The sequence below is a fragment of the Micropterus salmoides genome, unplaced genomic scaffold (genome assembly GCF_014851395.1).
Source record: "Micropterus salmoides isolate LMB-PRFRI ecotype aquatic unplaced genomic scaffold, ASM1485139v1 Ms_hic_scaffold_3, whole genome shotgun sequence".
NCBI classification, from domain to species: Eukaryota; Metazoa; Chordata; class Actinopteri; order Centrarchiformes; family Centrarchidae; genus Micropterus; species Micropterus salmoides.
In genome coordinates, this window is record NW_024042261.1 from 23,851,990 (window position 1) to 23,867,905 (window position 15,916).

The 15,916-nt window shown below is 38.5% G+C and overlaps 2 protein-coding genes across 2 annotated transcripts in view; one reads left to right on the forward strand and one right to left on the reverse strand.

The window, feature by feature from the left end:
• Positions 1 to 8,702, forward strand: part of mre11a (MRE11 homolog A, double strand break repair nuclease) — a 32,257-nt gene extending 23,555 nt beyond the window's left edge. The window contains exons 20-22 of the transcript XR_005440524.1: positions 6,214 to 6,339; positions 7,734 to 7,761; positions 7,872 to 8,702. The gene's annotated coding sequence lies outside the window, so the exon portion shown is untranslated. The remainder of the gene's footprint in view (positions 1 to 6,213; positions 6,340 to 7,733; positions 7,762 to 7,871) is intronic.
• A 1,993-nt stretch (positions 8,703 to 10,695) lies between these two features.
• il10ra (interleukin 10 receptor, alpha) lies at positions 10,696 to 15,580 on the reverse strand. The gene is made up of 7 exons (XM_038692715.1): positions 15,283 to 15,580; positions 14,720 to 14,846; positions 14,296 to 14,465; positions 14,074 to 14,219; positions 13,495 to 13,663; positions 12,704 to 12,822; positions 10,696 to 12,441 (listed from the first exon to the last, which is right to left on the reverse strand). Exons 1-7 carry the CDS (start codon positions 15,344 to 15,346, stop codon positions 11,521 to 11,523), a joined length of 1,716 nt encoding a protein of 571 aa, XP_038548643.1. The 5' UTR covers positions 15,347 to 15,580; the 3' UTR covers positions 10,696 to 11,520.
• Between the last annotated feature and the right edge of the window lie 336 nt (positions 15,581 to 15,916).

Sequence of the window (15,916 nt, forward strand, 5' to 3'; positions counted from 1 at the left end):
CTAAGAGATATTCAAGCTCAACCTAGAATGTCTGTGATAATAAACACTTTTCTTCCAAAATTGTATAAATTTATTATATATTTAATTCCAGAATCTTTTTATCTCAGGCATTTAAATTAGATCAAGAGGTTTAATTGTGTAGATATTCCAGAAATAATCCACACCAATTCAAGTGACCGAAGTCATGCATCATTTACCTTAAGGAACACAAAAGATTTTTTTGAAACTGGTGTCATTGTGTCAGCTGCTGCCCACCATACATGACTGACAATATTAAGTGAATAGGTTTACAGTATAAGGAAGTATTGTGGTGTCTGCTGAGAAATATGAATTATATCACTAGTTATGCAACTTAAGTAGGCTGCGTGAATCTGTAGCAATCAAGTTGTCATGACATAGTGATAGATGATATCAATCTATTATTGCCTTGATCACTGGAAACAGGATCAGTAACACTTCTCCGTGGGATGTGGTGGTAAGGTGAAATTATTTCCTGGAAATGTGACGCCATCTTGCCAAGAAATCCCAAAAGGATTTCCTGAAAATATTTCTTTTCCTTGCTGTTACCGCTCATAAACACACAGACACGCAAGTATACATCTGTGAAAATTGATACTTGACCCACTATTCATAATTTGTGTATTTCATCTATATTTCTACTGAATTTTAATAGCCATATTTATGAAATATAACATCAGACTTCAGGGATACAGTCTGCATGGATTTATTTGCACTGTTGTGGGTTTTCACAGATCCACTACATTTAGTCTGTAACAATTATCTTTATTGATTAATATGTCTATTATTTTCTTGATTAATTGATCAGTGGTTTGGTCTATGAAATGTCAGAAAATGGTGAAAACTGTTGATCAGTGTTTCTCAAACAACTGACGTCCTCAAATGTCTTGCTTTGCCCACAACCCAAAGATATTGAGTTTACTGTCAGAGGAGAAAAGAAATCAGAAAATATTCACATCAGAGAATTTTGACTGTTTGTTCCTTAAAAAATATTACTCAAACTGATTAATTGATTATCAAAATAGTTTGCAATTAATTTAATAGTTGAAAAACTAAAAAAAAAAAATAAAAGGTTGCAGCTGTACATGAATGTTTTTTTCCCCCTCTTTTGAAAGTGGCTACCCCAACCCTTAGACAGAGCTAGGCTAGCTGTTTCACCCTGTTTCCTGTCTTTATGCTTAACTAAATTAATCTGAAGGGAATGAATTTAAATGGAGCTTTAAAAAACTAGGAAATATAATTATTTGAAGAAACAATTCATAATATTTTTTTCAGAAAGCAGGAAAAAGTTATAGACACCAAAATAAACAATCATTAGGCCTATCATCAAAGACAATATATGACATTATTCATGTATTTCATTATTTTATATCAGAACCATTTTTGTTATATTTGTTGAAATCCTCTTTACATCCCTACAGCAATCAATAAATCAAATGCACTGGAAAAACATCTGGTATCTGTGGCGGTCTCATGGCTGTAATAAGCATGTATTGGCTGGCCTACCTGCCTGTCTGCCTGTGCACTCACTGTGCATTAAAATGTGTTTTGGGGGAGTGGATTTGAAGCAGGAAGGACAGAAGGGAGTGGGTGGGATTTTTTGTTTGGATATTTTCAAAACCCAGCATCTCTTGCTAGTGTCTCCAAGATACTTACCCTAGCTTTAATGCAGGGTTTGTCTCATTTTTAATTAAGGGAGATAAATAATCCATTCTATGGCACCAGCTAAACTAAATAAAGGAATCATTACCCTTAAATATTTAGGTTTACCGCAAATGAATGTGGCTTTTATTGACAAACTTGATTGTGAAGAAAACATGTGTTTGAACTGGGGATTCCAGCTCTTTGAAGGGAGCCCTATCTTATGGCTCTGTTCCTTTCAGAGAACCGTCTCTTTCAGCTCCCAAACAGGTCTTCATTTAGTAGGCTGCCATATCTGCTGGTCACGACCAGCCTGTCACATTCTTATTTGTTGCAAGAAATAAATATGTGAGATTCTTCACCTGAAATACACAAAAGGGCATATGACATAACCTATAGCCTAATCTACTGTCATATTGATGTTTAAAAAGTTTCAGTGCATCCATATCAAGGAATGCTACTTCTACTTTTAAGTTTTATGTTCACAAATGGACACGTCAGTTCACCAAAGACATTAGCACCTTCAATGATCAGCGCTGTTGTTTAAATAGTCTGCGGTTTAAGCACGTTTATGCACAACACTGTAGGCAGACTGTTGGATTTTATTTACGGGAGACTGCGGCCAGTAGCTACGTATTTCGGACCATGTGTGCGGAGACTGCGGATAGACAACGCATTTGCATTCACACTGGTGTTGCATGTGGTCACTATGGCTGAATCCCAATCTCCACACTCACGGACTTTGAGGGCTGCCCGAGTCAAATCGCGAAGTGCATGAGGGCTGTCTCACAGACTTTATGAGCCCTAATGCACACTTTCTGTAAGAACACATCTCTGCACAGTACTTGAGGGAACTGCCCACAGTTCATAGCATTGTGACGTTAAAAACTGGGTTGTCAGGGAATGCCTGTGTTTAAGTATATGAGGTTGTTTTGCTAAAGAGAAGTAAATTAGAAAATTAAAAAAATAGAAAATTACCTCTTTTCCATGGGTAATTTTCAAAAATTCAGTTTAATGTTCCGTAGCAAATCAGACACTCAGTCTCAGTGCTTCGGCTGTGAAGAAAGTAAAAAATGTAAAAAACCCACAATTGTTTTGGCATAGCTCTGCCATTCGGGTCACAATCCGTCCTTAATAACTCCCTGGTGCATGTACACCTGTATTTTCACGTGATCAAGCATTATCTCATTGCAATCTGGTCACCCAAAATGCTTTTCATTGCCAGGTGCAGCCTCTAAGGTTGTGTCCAAAATCAGGGTTGGGAGGGTAACTTTAACAATGTAATCCGGTACAATTACTATACTTGTTACAAAATGTAATCAGTAACATAATCCAAGTACCACAAAATAAAAGTATTGTAACCTGAAATCTAAATCAATGTTTAAATGTTTTTATATATGATAGGCTATGTCTTGCAGTGGGCCTATAGGCCTATGACACATGGCAGTATCTGGCCCATCAAAGACAAAAAAATTTGTTTTGTAGGTATTCTTATTGAGATTTTAGTGTGTTATTTCCTGGAAAATGTTGATGAATCATCCTGCACTGTGTTTCCTTCATTAATTTAATTTAGCGTCCAATGAAAAGCTTTCTTAATTTTTATGACTGCTGAAAAATTAGATTTTGTGGGATCGGGGACCACTGATTAAAGTTTGAAAGCACAACTTTATTCACTGATTTTCCTGAATGTGGATCATTTTTTCTGGTTTTATATCTGATGTTCCTCTGCTCCTCTGCCTCAACTCTGTGATTTATATCTGTGATTCCTCTGATGGGCAGATAGCTTTACTACTTACTTACTTACTATCAAGTCAGCTAACTGCTGCTAACTAGCTGCCAACAACATTAGTTTTGCAGGTATTTCTTCATAAACCAAAATTATAATTTTAACATCACTGCAGCACTTGAGGAAAAGTCAGAGGATCACTAATGTCTGGACAAAATTTCATGGCAATCCAGTCAGTTTCAATCTGGACCAAAGTGCAAAGTAGATAAATATATAAACAATGGAAGAAAGGTAAAAAGGAATTGCTGACTCTGTACATGTGGTGGATGGAAGGGGGATCCAACTTAACTTTCAGATGAATGTAGAGGCGTCAAAGGCATTTTAATTTCTGGCCACCAGAAGTATTTACCAGAACAAGAACTTAGTCACATAATATCAGTGTAATGTACAGAGCCATCTTGACAGATAAATTTTAGAAAAATGGAAGTAAGCCTTCAACACATTGGGTGTGGTTGGTGATGTCAGAGTGTGAATCGCCTACACAGATTAAATGACAGGAAACCATGGGCCCTCGGAACTCATTGATTAGTCCTGTCTTTCTACAACTTTTCCAATGGTACTACTTACTAAGATACATTAGTTTTGTACATTAGTGTCGTAGTGATTGCTAATCATTGCATGACAACCACTATGTTTATATGTTCTCACATTATGTTTTCCACTTTTGATGGTAAAACTCCAGAGTTTGTTAGACTAGCTAGCTACAAGGTTCAGTACACTTTTCAGAGGTTCATACAACAACCATGAACAGCTGAGAGGGAGACACAATTTATACTTAAGCATAAAAGGGAATGCAGGCCTTTTACTTTAATTCAGTTCTGTATTTGGTAAGTAACTACAGTACCCCCCTCCCCCTCCACAATATATTCCAAACTATAGATTGTGGGTAATTCTATGCGTTCAGTGATGCAGAATTGTCAGAGGGAGACACTCAAGAAAGTCTGTCTACCCTTCAAATTCAACAGCAAGAAAGTATCTAGTATGACACTGACACTGGTTGTCACCTCCCACCCACCCCCTTTACAATATATCCTGTAAATGTTTACACATGTAAATAGGATGTAAATATTATATATGTCTACCCCCTAATCACCATGGCAAATTCCTCATGTGTGAAATACTATTTGGCAATAAACCTCTTTCTGGTTGGATTTGTAATGTTTTAAACAAGTTTTTTGTGAGTCAGAGTGAGACATAGGAGTACTTTGCTTTGAGTCAGTTGTTTCGGTACTCTTTCCAGCCCAACACTGTAGTTTCATCTTGTGTTTGTGCTATTATTTTCAACATTGACAATCAAGGAGTGTAATAACTCAGTTATCCAACAGGAGGCCCCATGCACCACCTGATTCAGGTGTTGTTACCTAGCTGTCTGTTAATAATTTGTTAAAGAGGGGAAAAGAGAAGCTGCCATTGGGAGCTATTGAAACATGAGGGACAAAAAAAGGGCAGATCCATAGTCAAGGTTCAAGATAGTTGCTCTGGCGCTTGACAAGACCACAATGTTGTAGATTTTCTAGTTGTGTTTGAGTCTCCTGTTGGATCTCAGTGAGACAGTCATACAAAAGGGTGAACGTCTTGTGAAAAGTTCTTACACTGCCCAGTTTCAAAGGGTTCAAGGGTTGCTAAGCATGACTGTCCATGTGAGAATGACAGGATGTCAGATCCACATTGTTCTAACATTTGATCATTGGGGGAGGGTGCAAAACAGGCAGAACAGACTAAGAAGATGGACTAGTTTAAAAGAATGAATGGTATGGGGACATGGACTGGTAGATGCAGACAAAGACGGAGAAGAGAGAGTACTCTGTTTTGGTTCTTCACAGTCAAGACAAATCATTTAATTAAGACTGATGTAAAGTAAAGTAAGTGAGTGACAGAGCTGAACACCAAACGGACAGGGAAAAGGGGAGAAGACAAGGCATAATATTGCTCATCCTGACTTGTCAGCTATGGGGAATGGCGGTAAGAGTCTTTCAGTTGAGATTTAAATAATGTTTACAGTAACTGTGATGCACACAAACAACTTTTAAAAATGTGCTGGTGATTCAGATTTATGTTTTTTACAACGTTGCTGTTCCTGCTGTTTTCTTATTTGGGTTCAGTGTTTTTTAATGCTTTGGTGGGTTGGGTCATTGAGCTCTGCTTGTTTCCTTTAACTATAAATAGATTGTCATTGTGTTAGCTGATAACTTAGAACATTTTTTGAAAGTCATTAAAACCTGCATGGCCACCAGGCACTATTGTAATTACTCCATGTACGTATACAGTGCAGACGCTGCTTGAAACGTAAGCTAAGACAGAGGGAATCAAAATAAGAAAGTTCCTTAGTAAATAGTTCTCCATCTCCTGATATGTACGTAGAAAACTACGTATCAGGAGACAGAAAGAGAGAAAACTAAAGGACAATACAATCAAAAAATCCCAGCTGTTTATGTCATGTGGCAGCTGTATGTTTGTCTCTTATACCCCCTCCTTACTTGTCAGTTCAGTGTCTCTCCAAAGACTGCTAATGAAGGCAGAGCCAGCATCTTTCCCAGAGATTGATTTCCCAATCTCATTTCATCAGAGTAAATATTTATTCATAATGAACAAATATATATTGATCTAATTAGGCCCAGGCAGTCAGCCAGATGACTATTTCAGTCTATAATCATTTATATCAGGAATAGTGTACCCTTTTTGTCATTCAGTTGACTTGTTTATTGTTCTTCTAAGTGCTTGTAAGCTACGGCTATAATCTAATCACCTCTCTGTATTTGTATTTGCAGGGAGCAGCTTAAACTCAACGGCAGTTGGGATTGCTGTGGGCTTTGGGATCCTGGCGATTCTCTTCACTATTGCCATTGTACAATTCTGCTGCAAGCACAAATGCAAAAAGTGCTGCAAGAAAAAAAGTGAGTAGAACTTGGATGAGTTCATTTCACCCAAATTACAAGCAAAAAAACACACTTTCTAACTTGCTAACTTACTTATCTAGTGGTGTCTAGTGGTCTGGAAACATAGTTATGCACACTCACCTAAAGGATTATTAGGAACACCATACTAATATTGTGTTTGACCCCCTTTCGCCTTCAGAACTGCCTTAATTCTACGTGGCATTGATTCAACAAGGTGCTGAAAGCATTCTTTAGAAATGTTGGCCCATATTGATAGGATAGCATCTTGCAGTTGATGGAGATTTGTGGGATGCACATCCAGGGCACGAAGCTCCCGTTCCACCACATCCCAAAGATGCTCCATTGGGTTGAGATCTGGTGACTGTGGGGGCCATTTTAGTACAGTGAACTCATTGTCATGTTCAAGAAACCAATTTGAAATGATTCGAGCTTTGTGACATGGTGCATTATCCTGCTGGAAGTAGCCATCAGAGGATGGGTACATGGTGGCCATTAAGGGATGGACATGGTCAGAAACAATGCTCAGGTAGGCCGTGGCATTTAAACGATGCCCAATTGGCACTAAGGGGCCTAAAGTGTGCCAAGAAAACATCCCCCACACCATTACACCACCACCACCAGCCTGCACAGTGGTAACAAGGCATGATGGATCCATGTTATCCTAGAAATGGTTGTGCGTGAAAATCCCAGTAACTGAGCAGATTGTGAAATACTCAGACCGGCCCGTCTGGCACCAACAACCATGCCACGCTCAAAATTGCTTAAATCACCTTTCTTTCCCATTCTGACATTCAGTTTGGAGTTCAGGAGATTGTCTTGACCAGGACCACACCCCTAAATGCATTGAAGCAACTGCCATGTGATTGGTTGATTAGATAATTGTATTAATGAGAAATTGAACAGGTGTTCCTAATAATCCTTTAGGTGAGTGTATATTATATTGCATTTCTGTCAATAGATCCTCATAAATATGAGGGTGGAGATTTGGAGACACCCCTAGTTGCTCCAGAGGCGTGCGACCTCTGATATATAGCAATTGTAAGTCGCTTTGGATAAAAGGGTCAGCTAAATTACTAACTTTAAATATTACACACTGAACCTTTAATTTGGCATTGAAGACTTCTTAAAAATACTGTTAAAATCTCATCTTGTCTCGTGAGCCAAATGTCTTGTCACACCCCTACTAAAGGCCCCTGTGAACACTTTTCATGTAGTATAGGAACTACACCTAAGAAAATAGTCTTTAAAATACTTTCACCTTGTAAAACTGGCATGCACATAGTTGGCACTGGACAACATCAACCAACATTAAGACTACAATATGATGAATCTGTCTTGCTGTTGTTATTTAGAAATGCATATCCATTCTGTCTCCTTTTATCCCTCTATAGAGCCGTCATTGAAAGATAAAGTGCTCACGTAAGTGGATTTTTCTACAGGCCTTTCACATACAACCTTTTATTGCTTCTTGTATAATTGCTTCATGGTTGTATAGGTAAGCTTGGTGTGTTTGATCTCTCTATCTACAGCAAAGTCAGCTTAAAGAAGTCTCCTCCTCCTTTCTCCATCAGCAGCTACACGAAATGACAGCTGACTAGGTGGCAGTTGATTCTGGCAATCACCTTGGAAGGCACACCCCTCGTCTGCCACTTTCCTACGCATTATCTTGTTTTTAGTTTGTATGTTATCTGGTCCTGTTTTTATTTTGCTGTTATAATTCATGTTACTGTTTTAACCTGAATACTGAGAAGGGAAGTCAATGTTATGATATGGTGTTTTTTTGTTTTGTTTTTACATTACTTTTAACGTTTTTGTGTGATGTCATGCTTTTGAACCATATCACTGTCTCTTGGCCATCTTTTTAATTGTGTCTTGAGTTGCCCACTTTGTCTTGAAACGGATAGAGAGGCATTACATGCTACTGTGTATGCAAAGTTGTACATGTTAATATTATTGTAAAATTATGAACTAAAAATAATGTGGTATATACATTTAGAAATACTGTGTTCTTCCTTGCAATTTCACTTTTGTCTGTTTTTGAGTGTGAATTTGAGTGTGCAGACACACACCCACACCACAGGGAAATGAATGTGTTCTGCTGCTGGTGAGAACGTTTGAGGCGAAGGCAGAATATCAGCAGCTCAACCACAGCAACCAGGCAGATCAGTTTTCTTGTAAGCTGCAGGTGACTTCCCTCCAAAGTCACATATCTACTACCTTTTTGATACTTTCTATGGTTGGTGGAACCGATGTCTCATAGTTTTTCCTTTAATGAAACCAAAACATGTCTCTGTGTATGATGTTTTTTTTCTGAAATTAACTGCCTACAATAAGGTGAATAAAGGTCAACTTAGGTCATATCTCACAAGACAAGTTAGAAAGATTTTTCATGACCAGAATAGAAATGATTTAAGATGACTTCAAACTCCCCCCTCTGATTTCTCTGTACTGATGCAATATTTCACATAATACACCTATAGGGCTGCAATGTTTGAAAACCTTTCTCTGCATTTCTTCCTTTATAGTTATATTAGAGCTATGCCACATAAAATGTAAAGGTTGAGTCTGTTGTCACAATGCCTTAGTCATGAAAGTCAAATTCAATGCCTGGCTAGTACAAAACACTTCCTGTAAAAACCTCCATGACCTTTTTCTAATCTAGCAGAAATGACTTTGACTCTGGTTTCCAAAATTCACATCTTGTTTTTCAAAAAGTACAGTGCATTAGCAATTTTTGTTCACACAGTAGCCCTCTCTGATAGCCTAATGTTGCCATTTTCATTTTTGAAATGTGATGAATCCATATTTAGGCGACAACTTGCAGCTGTGCTGATTTTCAATGTCATTTGACTGTGTACAATCTGCATTAACTCATGCTGTGCTACTGGCAGTTGCTGATGATTGGATATGCATGAATTACAGCCCAGAGCCATAGACTGAAATGAGTGATGCAGCCAGGTGTCAACGAACAGATCAACTTTTTGCTCTTGGTTATTGGGGTCTTTTACTCTCAAAAATGACACAAGCATTTTCGAGTGGCCTTTTATTGTGGGCAGCCTAAGGCACACCTGTGCAATGACCATGCTGTCTGATCAGCATCTCGATATGCCACACCTGTGAGGTGCATGGATTATCTCTGCAAAGGAGAAGTGCTCACTAACACAGATTTCTGAACAACCTTTGAGAGAAATAGGCCTTTTATGTACATATAATTTTGTTCAGTGTAATTTGATTTTAGGATTTAGTTAATGTCACTGCTTAATTTGACAGATTCTAAATAAAATAGTGTCCTCAAAATAAACTGTGATAGAATTACACTATCATGGGTAACCGGGCCAGATTAAACTGTAAAGGGCCCCCAATTAAGCACCAGATTCCTCCTATTTTCTGTGCAATGTGTATGTATCCTGTTGGCCTTAAGTATTTGGAGAGCACTTGCCAGATATGGCAGCTTCATTATATTTTGCACAGAATCCCAGAAAATACCTGCCCCAGGTTTGCAGTGCTTTGTGTGCATAAATGTATTTAGGAATATGTACCTTGCCATATGGCCTTTGGTAAAATTTGGTAAAAATGCAGGAACTACCTTATAAGACCCTTATCATTTCAGTTTTTTATTGTGCTTTATTGTGTTGAATAATACCAAACAAATCAGTTAATCAAATTAGCACCAACTGCCACACAAGCATCTGGGTCTAACTATAAAACTATGAATTAGGAAAAACAACGTGTCATGGCATAAGTTCACAGATTGAAGGCTCCAAAAATGAAAAAAAAGATGTGTGAACTATGATCTACACTTGGTAATCATGTGGACATGTACTGTAAAACTAGTAACATGTGATACTTTGCAGTTCGAAGAAGGATTTGCCAAAAGTTGTCTCACTTCCCCTGTACTTTATGCTGCACAGTAGGTCACATGATTTTCTTACTGCTGCCAAGGATCTGCTTCATCCCAATAAAGAGAGACATTTACGCAACAGTTATTATTTCACTGAGATAAATGTTGACTACCTGAGAATTCAGCCCTGTTGACAATATTCACTTGCTTTGCTATCAGGGTGAAGCGGGACTTTTTTTTAAACATGGTGGAAGCTGAAAGAGGAAGTGTTTGTTTCTTAGTTTAGAAGCTTTGAAACCACTGCCCTGGTTCCTGTACACAATTTACATGTGGGAATCCCAAGAACAGCTAAGCTATATGTAATGTTTATTTTCCAGTTGTATGGTGTTGTTTCAGGGTTTTCCTCATGTTTGCTTATTTCTTTGAGTCATTGTTTCTGAAATCAACATCACTGTGCTATTTATTTACTGTTTGGGGTTTTTTTTTTCTGAGTGTATGGAATTTACAGAGGATTTCAGTGAAACAGTTTATTTGAATCACATGTAGAAGAGCAAAGTCATATGTATTTACAATAATACACAACAAATAAATAGTTTTTCATAACATCTAATAAATATTTTAAATGGGGAAGTACCTGAAAGACGGTGCTGCAGTTTAAGACACATACATGTCTCTTGCTGAGTCAGAGAACATTAAAAAGAAGCTGTTGCAAAAGGTCCTGCACATCATTGAAAATGAGGGAAAAAATGTTCACTCCGTAATTCTGCCTTTGTTTGACATCAGCTGATATCCAAATGATTGTTGTTATCTGACAACATTAGTGACAAATGAGAAACCCATCTACTTTAAAGTGGCTCACAAGTATTTTATGGGTTACTGACATAGAGTGTCATTGTTGGTAGGGAGAAATGGCAAAATGTCCAAAAGCACGTAACTGTCAAACCGTTTCTCTGCAGTCCTCCCCACAGCAGTTTCACTTCCGGCACACTCAGATGTAAATATATACCCAGTGAGACACGGTTGTATAATCTCTGATGTTGCATTTGTCGTCTCTAGAAGCTCTTGAGACTCAAAACCAACAGCTAACAGCCAACAGCTGTGTGGTCGAACCTACTTACTTCCTATGTTCAATAACAGCCTGTTGCTTGCTTTGTTTCCAACGTAGAGTTTCCCAGTTTTTCCTTCAGATTTTCAATACTGGAGGATTTCTACTTCCCAAATACCAACTCATGCTTCTATTTCATCATTGAAACAGTAGGTCAAGTGGGAAAAAGGAGTATAATCGCTCCAGCATAGCGCACGCTTTTATAAATAGCGTTGTTTCATCCTACAGTGCATCAGTCAGTTTTCAGCTGTACGTCACAAAGAGAGAGGGCCACATTGTTCATATTGAAGTCATGCCCTCCCTCCACTATGGGCAGCGGTGACAGAGCTGTTAGCAGAGGGAAAGTCTCCCCCAGCTGTATAAAAGTTGTTTCTAAGTCATCCATCGTGACAGTGTCCATTTGCATTTGTTCAGAATAACTTGAAAATGTAAGCGCTCCTTTGTAAGAGTCCACAAAATCACATTTGCCACTCAGTATTCCATTGTCTATACACATAGTCTTGTATTGTTTGATAACTTCAGTTCCATAATGGCCTTGTTTGTGGCACCAACTGCATTGACCTGCTCCTGAGCAGATACACGATTGAGGCCCAGCCCTGTAGCCTGTGACCACTTCTGCCAAAATTGAGCCCGGGAGCATTTGTTTAAACATCTCCTCATCATCACTGCCATTGATCTGCACTACTGAGTGGCTCTGGCTGCGATAATTACCCCCAGCAACAGCCTCCTTTAGAGACCCACTGTCCTGTTCATCCAGTTTCATGGAAAGAGAACCAAGCTGGCAGCCAAGCCCCACCCCGCTATCTTCCCTCTTCCTAGCTATGTCGGTATCACTCCTCCCTTCCTGCATAGGGTAATCTGTCTGACTGCTTGTGGAGCTCTCTGGTCCTCCCAAGCTCCCACAGCCACTGTCCTCTTGTCTCGTTGGAGGACTTCCTCTGCTGTTTGCTGCAGAGTTGGATTCCATGCTGACCCCACTGTCCATGCTCGACCTCCTGTCCTCCTCTTCACTGTCCTCTATTACCGTAACATGAGTCACTGGGTCTTTCACTTCTCTCCTGTAACTGGACAGGAACCATCCTTTGCCTCCATGAACAACCTCCATAGTACCTTCTCTAACAGAGAGTGGAAGCCAGCCACTTACAGGGGATTTCTGGTGAAAAGAGAAGACAGGTTATTCTGTGATTCATTGTGTTTTTATGAAATCACTTTTAGGAACAAAGCTAGTTATGACCAGCTGAACCCTCTCAGCAAGGCTAATATCAAGAATGTAAGAGGGTATTTAAAACCAACTCTGTCATTTCCTTTTGCTTTTTTTTATCTTCTTGCCAACTTTTGGTTCTGTTTTCCACATAGTTGACAGTACAAGATTGCATAACTGCAATTTGTCCCAGTATTTAATTTGATATACATACCAATGCAGCAGGTGTTTTCTCTGGACGTTTCAGGTAACACTGGAAGGCGGTTGCCATGATACCAATGAAGGCCAACACACCCAGAATAGACAGGCATGACACAGCAGTTATGAACCATTCTGGAAGTAACAAAAACAGAACATGTTGTGAGGTTGATATAATTGGAAGTCTTTCGCCAAAGGCAACACAATCTTCCTTTATCACAAACTTTAAATTTAGGCTTAAAGGAATAGTTTGACATTTTAAAATGTGCTTCTTGTCATTCGCTGTAGAAAAAAAAAATGTGCAGGATTACACAAACAAGGTTGTGTTAATTACTGTGAGGACAATTTTGTTACCTTTGATCAAAGCCAGGCTAGCTGTTTCCCCGTTTCTACTCTTTATGCCAAGCTAAACTAACCAGCTGCTGTTCTGTGGCCTCATATTTAGTGCACAGACATGTGAGTGGTATTGATCTTGTTATTAAATTCTTGGCATGAAAGCAAAAAAGTATATTTCCCAAAACGTCAAACTATTAATTTCAGGATTATTACATGTAGGTTATTATTTTCACAATGTGAGTCTGTGTATGTCATCATGGCAAAATTAACTATCGCATAGCAAGATGATTTCCACCTTATTATTTTGCATATTGTGACTTTTTTCTCCTTATATCTTCTGTGTCAGCTGTGAGCCATTCCTGTTAGCAGCAACTAACATTTGTATCTCATGTTTATTTTATTGTTGGGTCTGACTGCTGTTCAACACTGCTGTCTCTTAACTGTGCATCATCATTATATTGTTTTTCTTACCTTGTTCTGGTAGCAGCAGACACTCTTTATGGGACACACTGCTTTTTGCGAGAGCTCCGTTGCCCTCTACCTTGAGGCTGACACAGTACTCTCTCCCCCAGTGTAGAGAACTGAAAGTCTTAGTCCTCTGATCCTCTCCCACATCATCTTTTAGGTATGCTGTGGTATTCTATGGGGTAAAAATTAAAATGCCATGCAGATCAAGGCACTGTACAGTATGAACCACATTGTACAATATAGCCTGGGATGAGTAAGTTTCAGAAGTTCAGTCAGGCAGGTAATGACATTAGATTAGATTAGATAGTTTAAATATTGTATTTTATTATTTAGTTTAATTTAGTGTAGTTTAACTCTTCAACAATGCATGTGAAAACAATGCATTGTTGTAGAGTTTGACTTAATATATAGACATGTTTTAGTAGCAGTGATTAACAACCATTTCACAGACAACATTGCTGTCTAATGTATTTGCTTGTGTTGTAAAAACTTTGCCAATCAATTGAAGATTGTTACAATTTGTCCCAGACTTGTGTTTTCTGACATTGTTTCACATTTTGTGTGTTTAAACTTAATGCCCACCTTAGTATATTCTCCTCTCTCCTCCAGGTAGATGGTGTAGATGACCCCAAAATGAAAGAGTTTTTTTAGAATGGGTTTTTCGTGAACATAAACTGTGAGAGTGCTGGAAGTAGCCCTCAAAGTGAAGGACGGAGGCTGCAATTCACCTATAGGAACAGAAAATGGTAAGAAATCAACCCTATATTGTGCCTAAATTATTACATAACATACAACTATGCTTACTTGTATTTGGCAGAAATTTCTTGGCTGACCACTCAGACTCATCATCTCCTGCGACCAGCTTAACTCTGACCTTGTAGCCAGCATCATAGTCATGTATATGGCTGCTGAGGTCACAGTAGGTGTTTGTGATCCCTGTGCAGCTGGCCACCATGGCCCATTCATCAAAGTACCTGAGGACAGAAAACACACCAGTCACCAAAAGGAAAGGATCAAAATTTGTGTATGACAAAAAGTTGTATAAAATCCAACATTTCAATAAAAGTCAGACTTAGCAATTTTCTCTGGTAAATGATATAAACCAATGGACATGAATAACATAAATGTAAATAGAAAAATGTAATTGCAAATTATATGAAGTTGGTGTACAGAACACTGTAACTCTGAAGTGAATGTGTTATTATGGATATTTTTAAGTTAAACATACTTTGCCATTTGTACATTGTACTTGGAGTTTGGGGGAGCGTCTACAGGATGATTCCAAAGTACTATTACCTCCCCATCCAAAATATTCACCGTCAGTTTGTTAAGCTGAGGCATGTCCAGTCTAGCCACTGAAAAAAAAGCAGGAATTAAGATGAGATAAGTTTTGTATTACATGGCAGAAAGAGGAGACATTTGTACAGTTTTGATCTCAAATTGTAAATGTAAAATTATAAAGCTGCACACATTTTTTTTTACTGAAATGCTTTCTGAAGGATGTGGTCAGGTGAAGAAAAGGAAGTGTGGTTTTGATACAGCAATCTTTCAAATCACTCATGGGATCTGTTCATATCATCTTATGACATTGTGGGTTTTTAGTGAAGGGAACAAAGATTCACCTATTTCCACTATGGGAAGTATTTGCCAGAGTGTAAAAATCTGCGATAAATGTGTAAAATTCTCTTTCTTTCCCATGTTGCCTTTTTGGTGGAAATATTTGTAAAATAAAGGTTTCAAACAACTAGGTTTACTCATAAACATTTCCCCGAATATAAAGTTGTTAATTACCTGACACACAGTTTATGTAGATAACCAGGAAGACAAGAAGTGGGGTCTTGTTGCTCATGTCCATTTCTGGTGTCTGGAGAGGTTTTATCTTTCAGTCATAATCCACACAGTTGTCGCCAGTAAAGTCCCTTATTCCATCAGTGAGTAAAATTTGACTTTAGAAACATCTTTTAGCCTAAGCAACTCTGTGTAATGGTTCAGATTAACATTAAAGTTGAGATAATTGATGACTAAAGTGAGGCAGCTGTTCTCTTACTGAAGTGGTGACTGTTCATCTGTGCCAGAAATAAGAAATGATTTAATTTACACAGATACCTTCCTCTCTTGCTCCACTCCCCTCCCTCACAGATGACGTGTTTCCTGTTGTGACAAGATTAGTGACGCTGTTGCGAGTTTCGTCCCTCGTTCTCACCTCTCTCACTAAACACGTTTCTTCCTCTTTTCCTTTTCCCCTTTCCATGCTCAAAGCAGATGGTGTTTGGTGAACTGCTGTTGAGGGCTGGCACAGCTCAGACAAACGGAAAGGGAAGCATTTAGGGATAACCCTTTTTAAATATTTAAATTTCCTAGTTTATGAAAAATATTCCCTCGAACAAATAGCAGACACACTGTTGTCTTTGTTTGCATCTGTTTG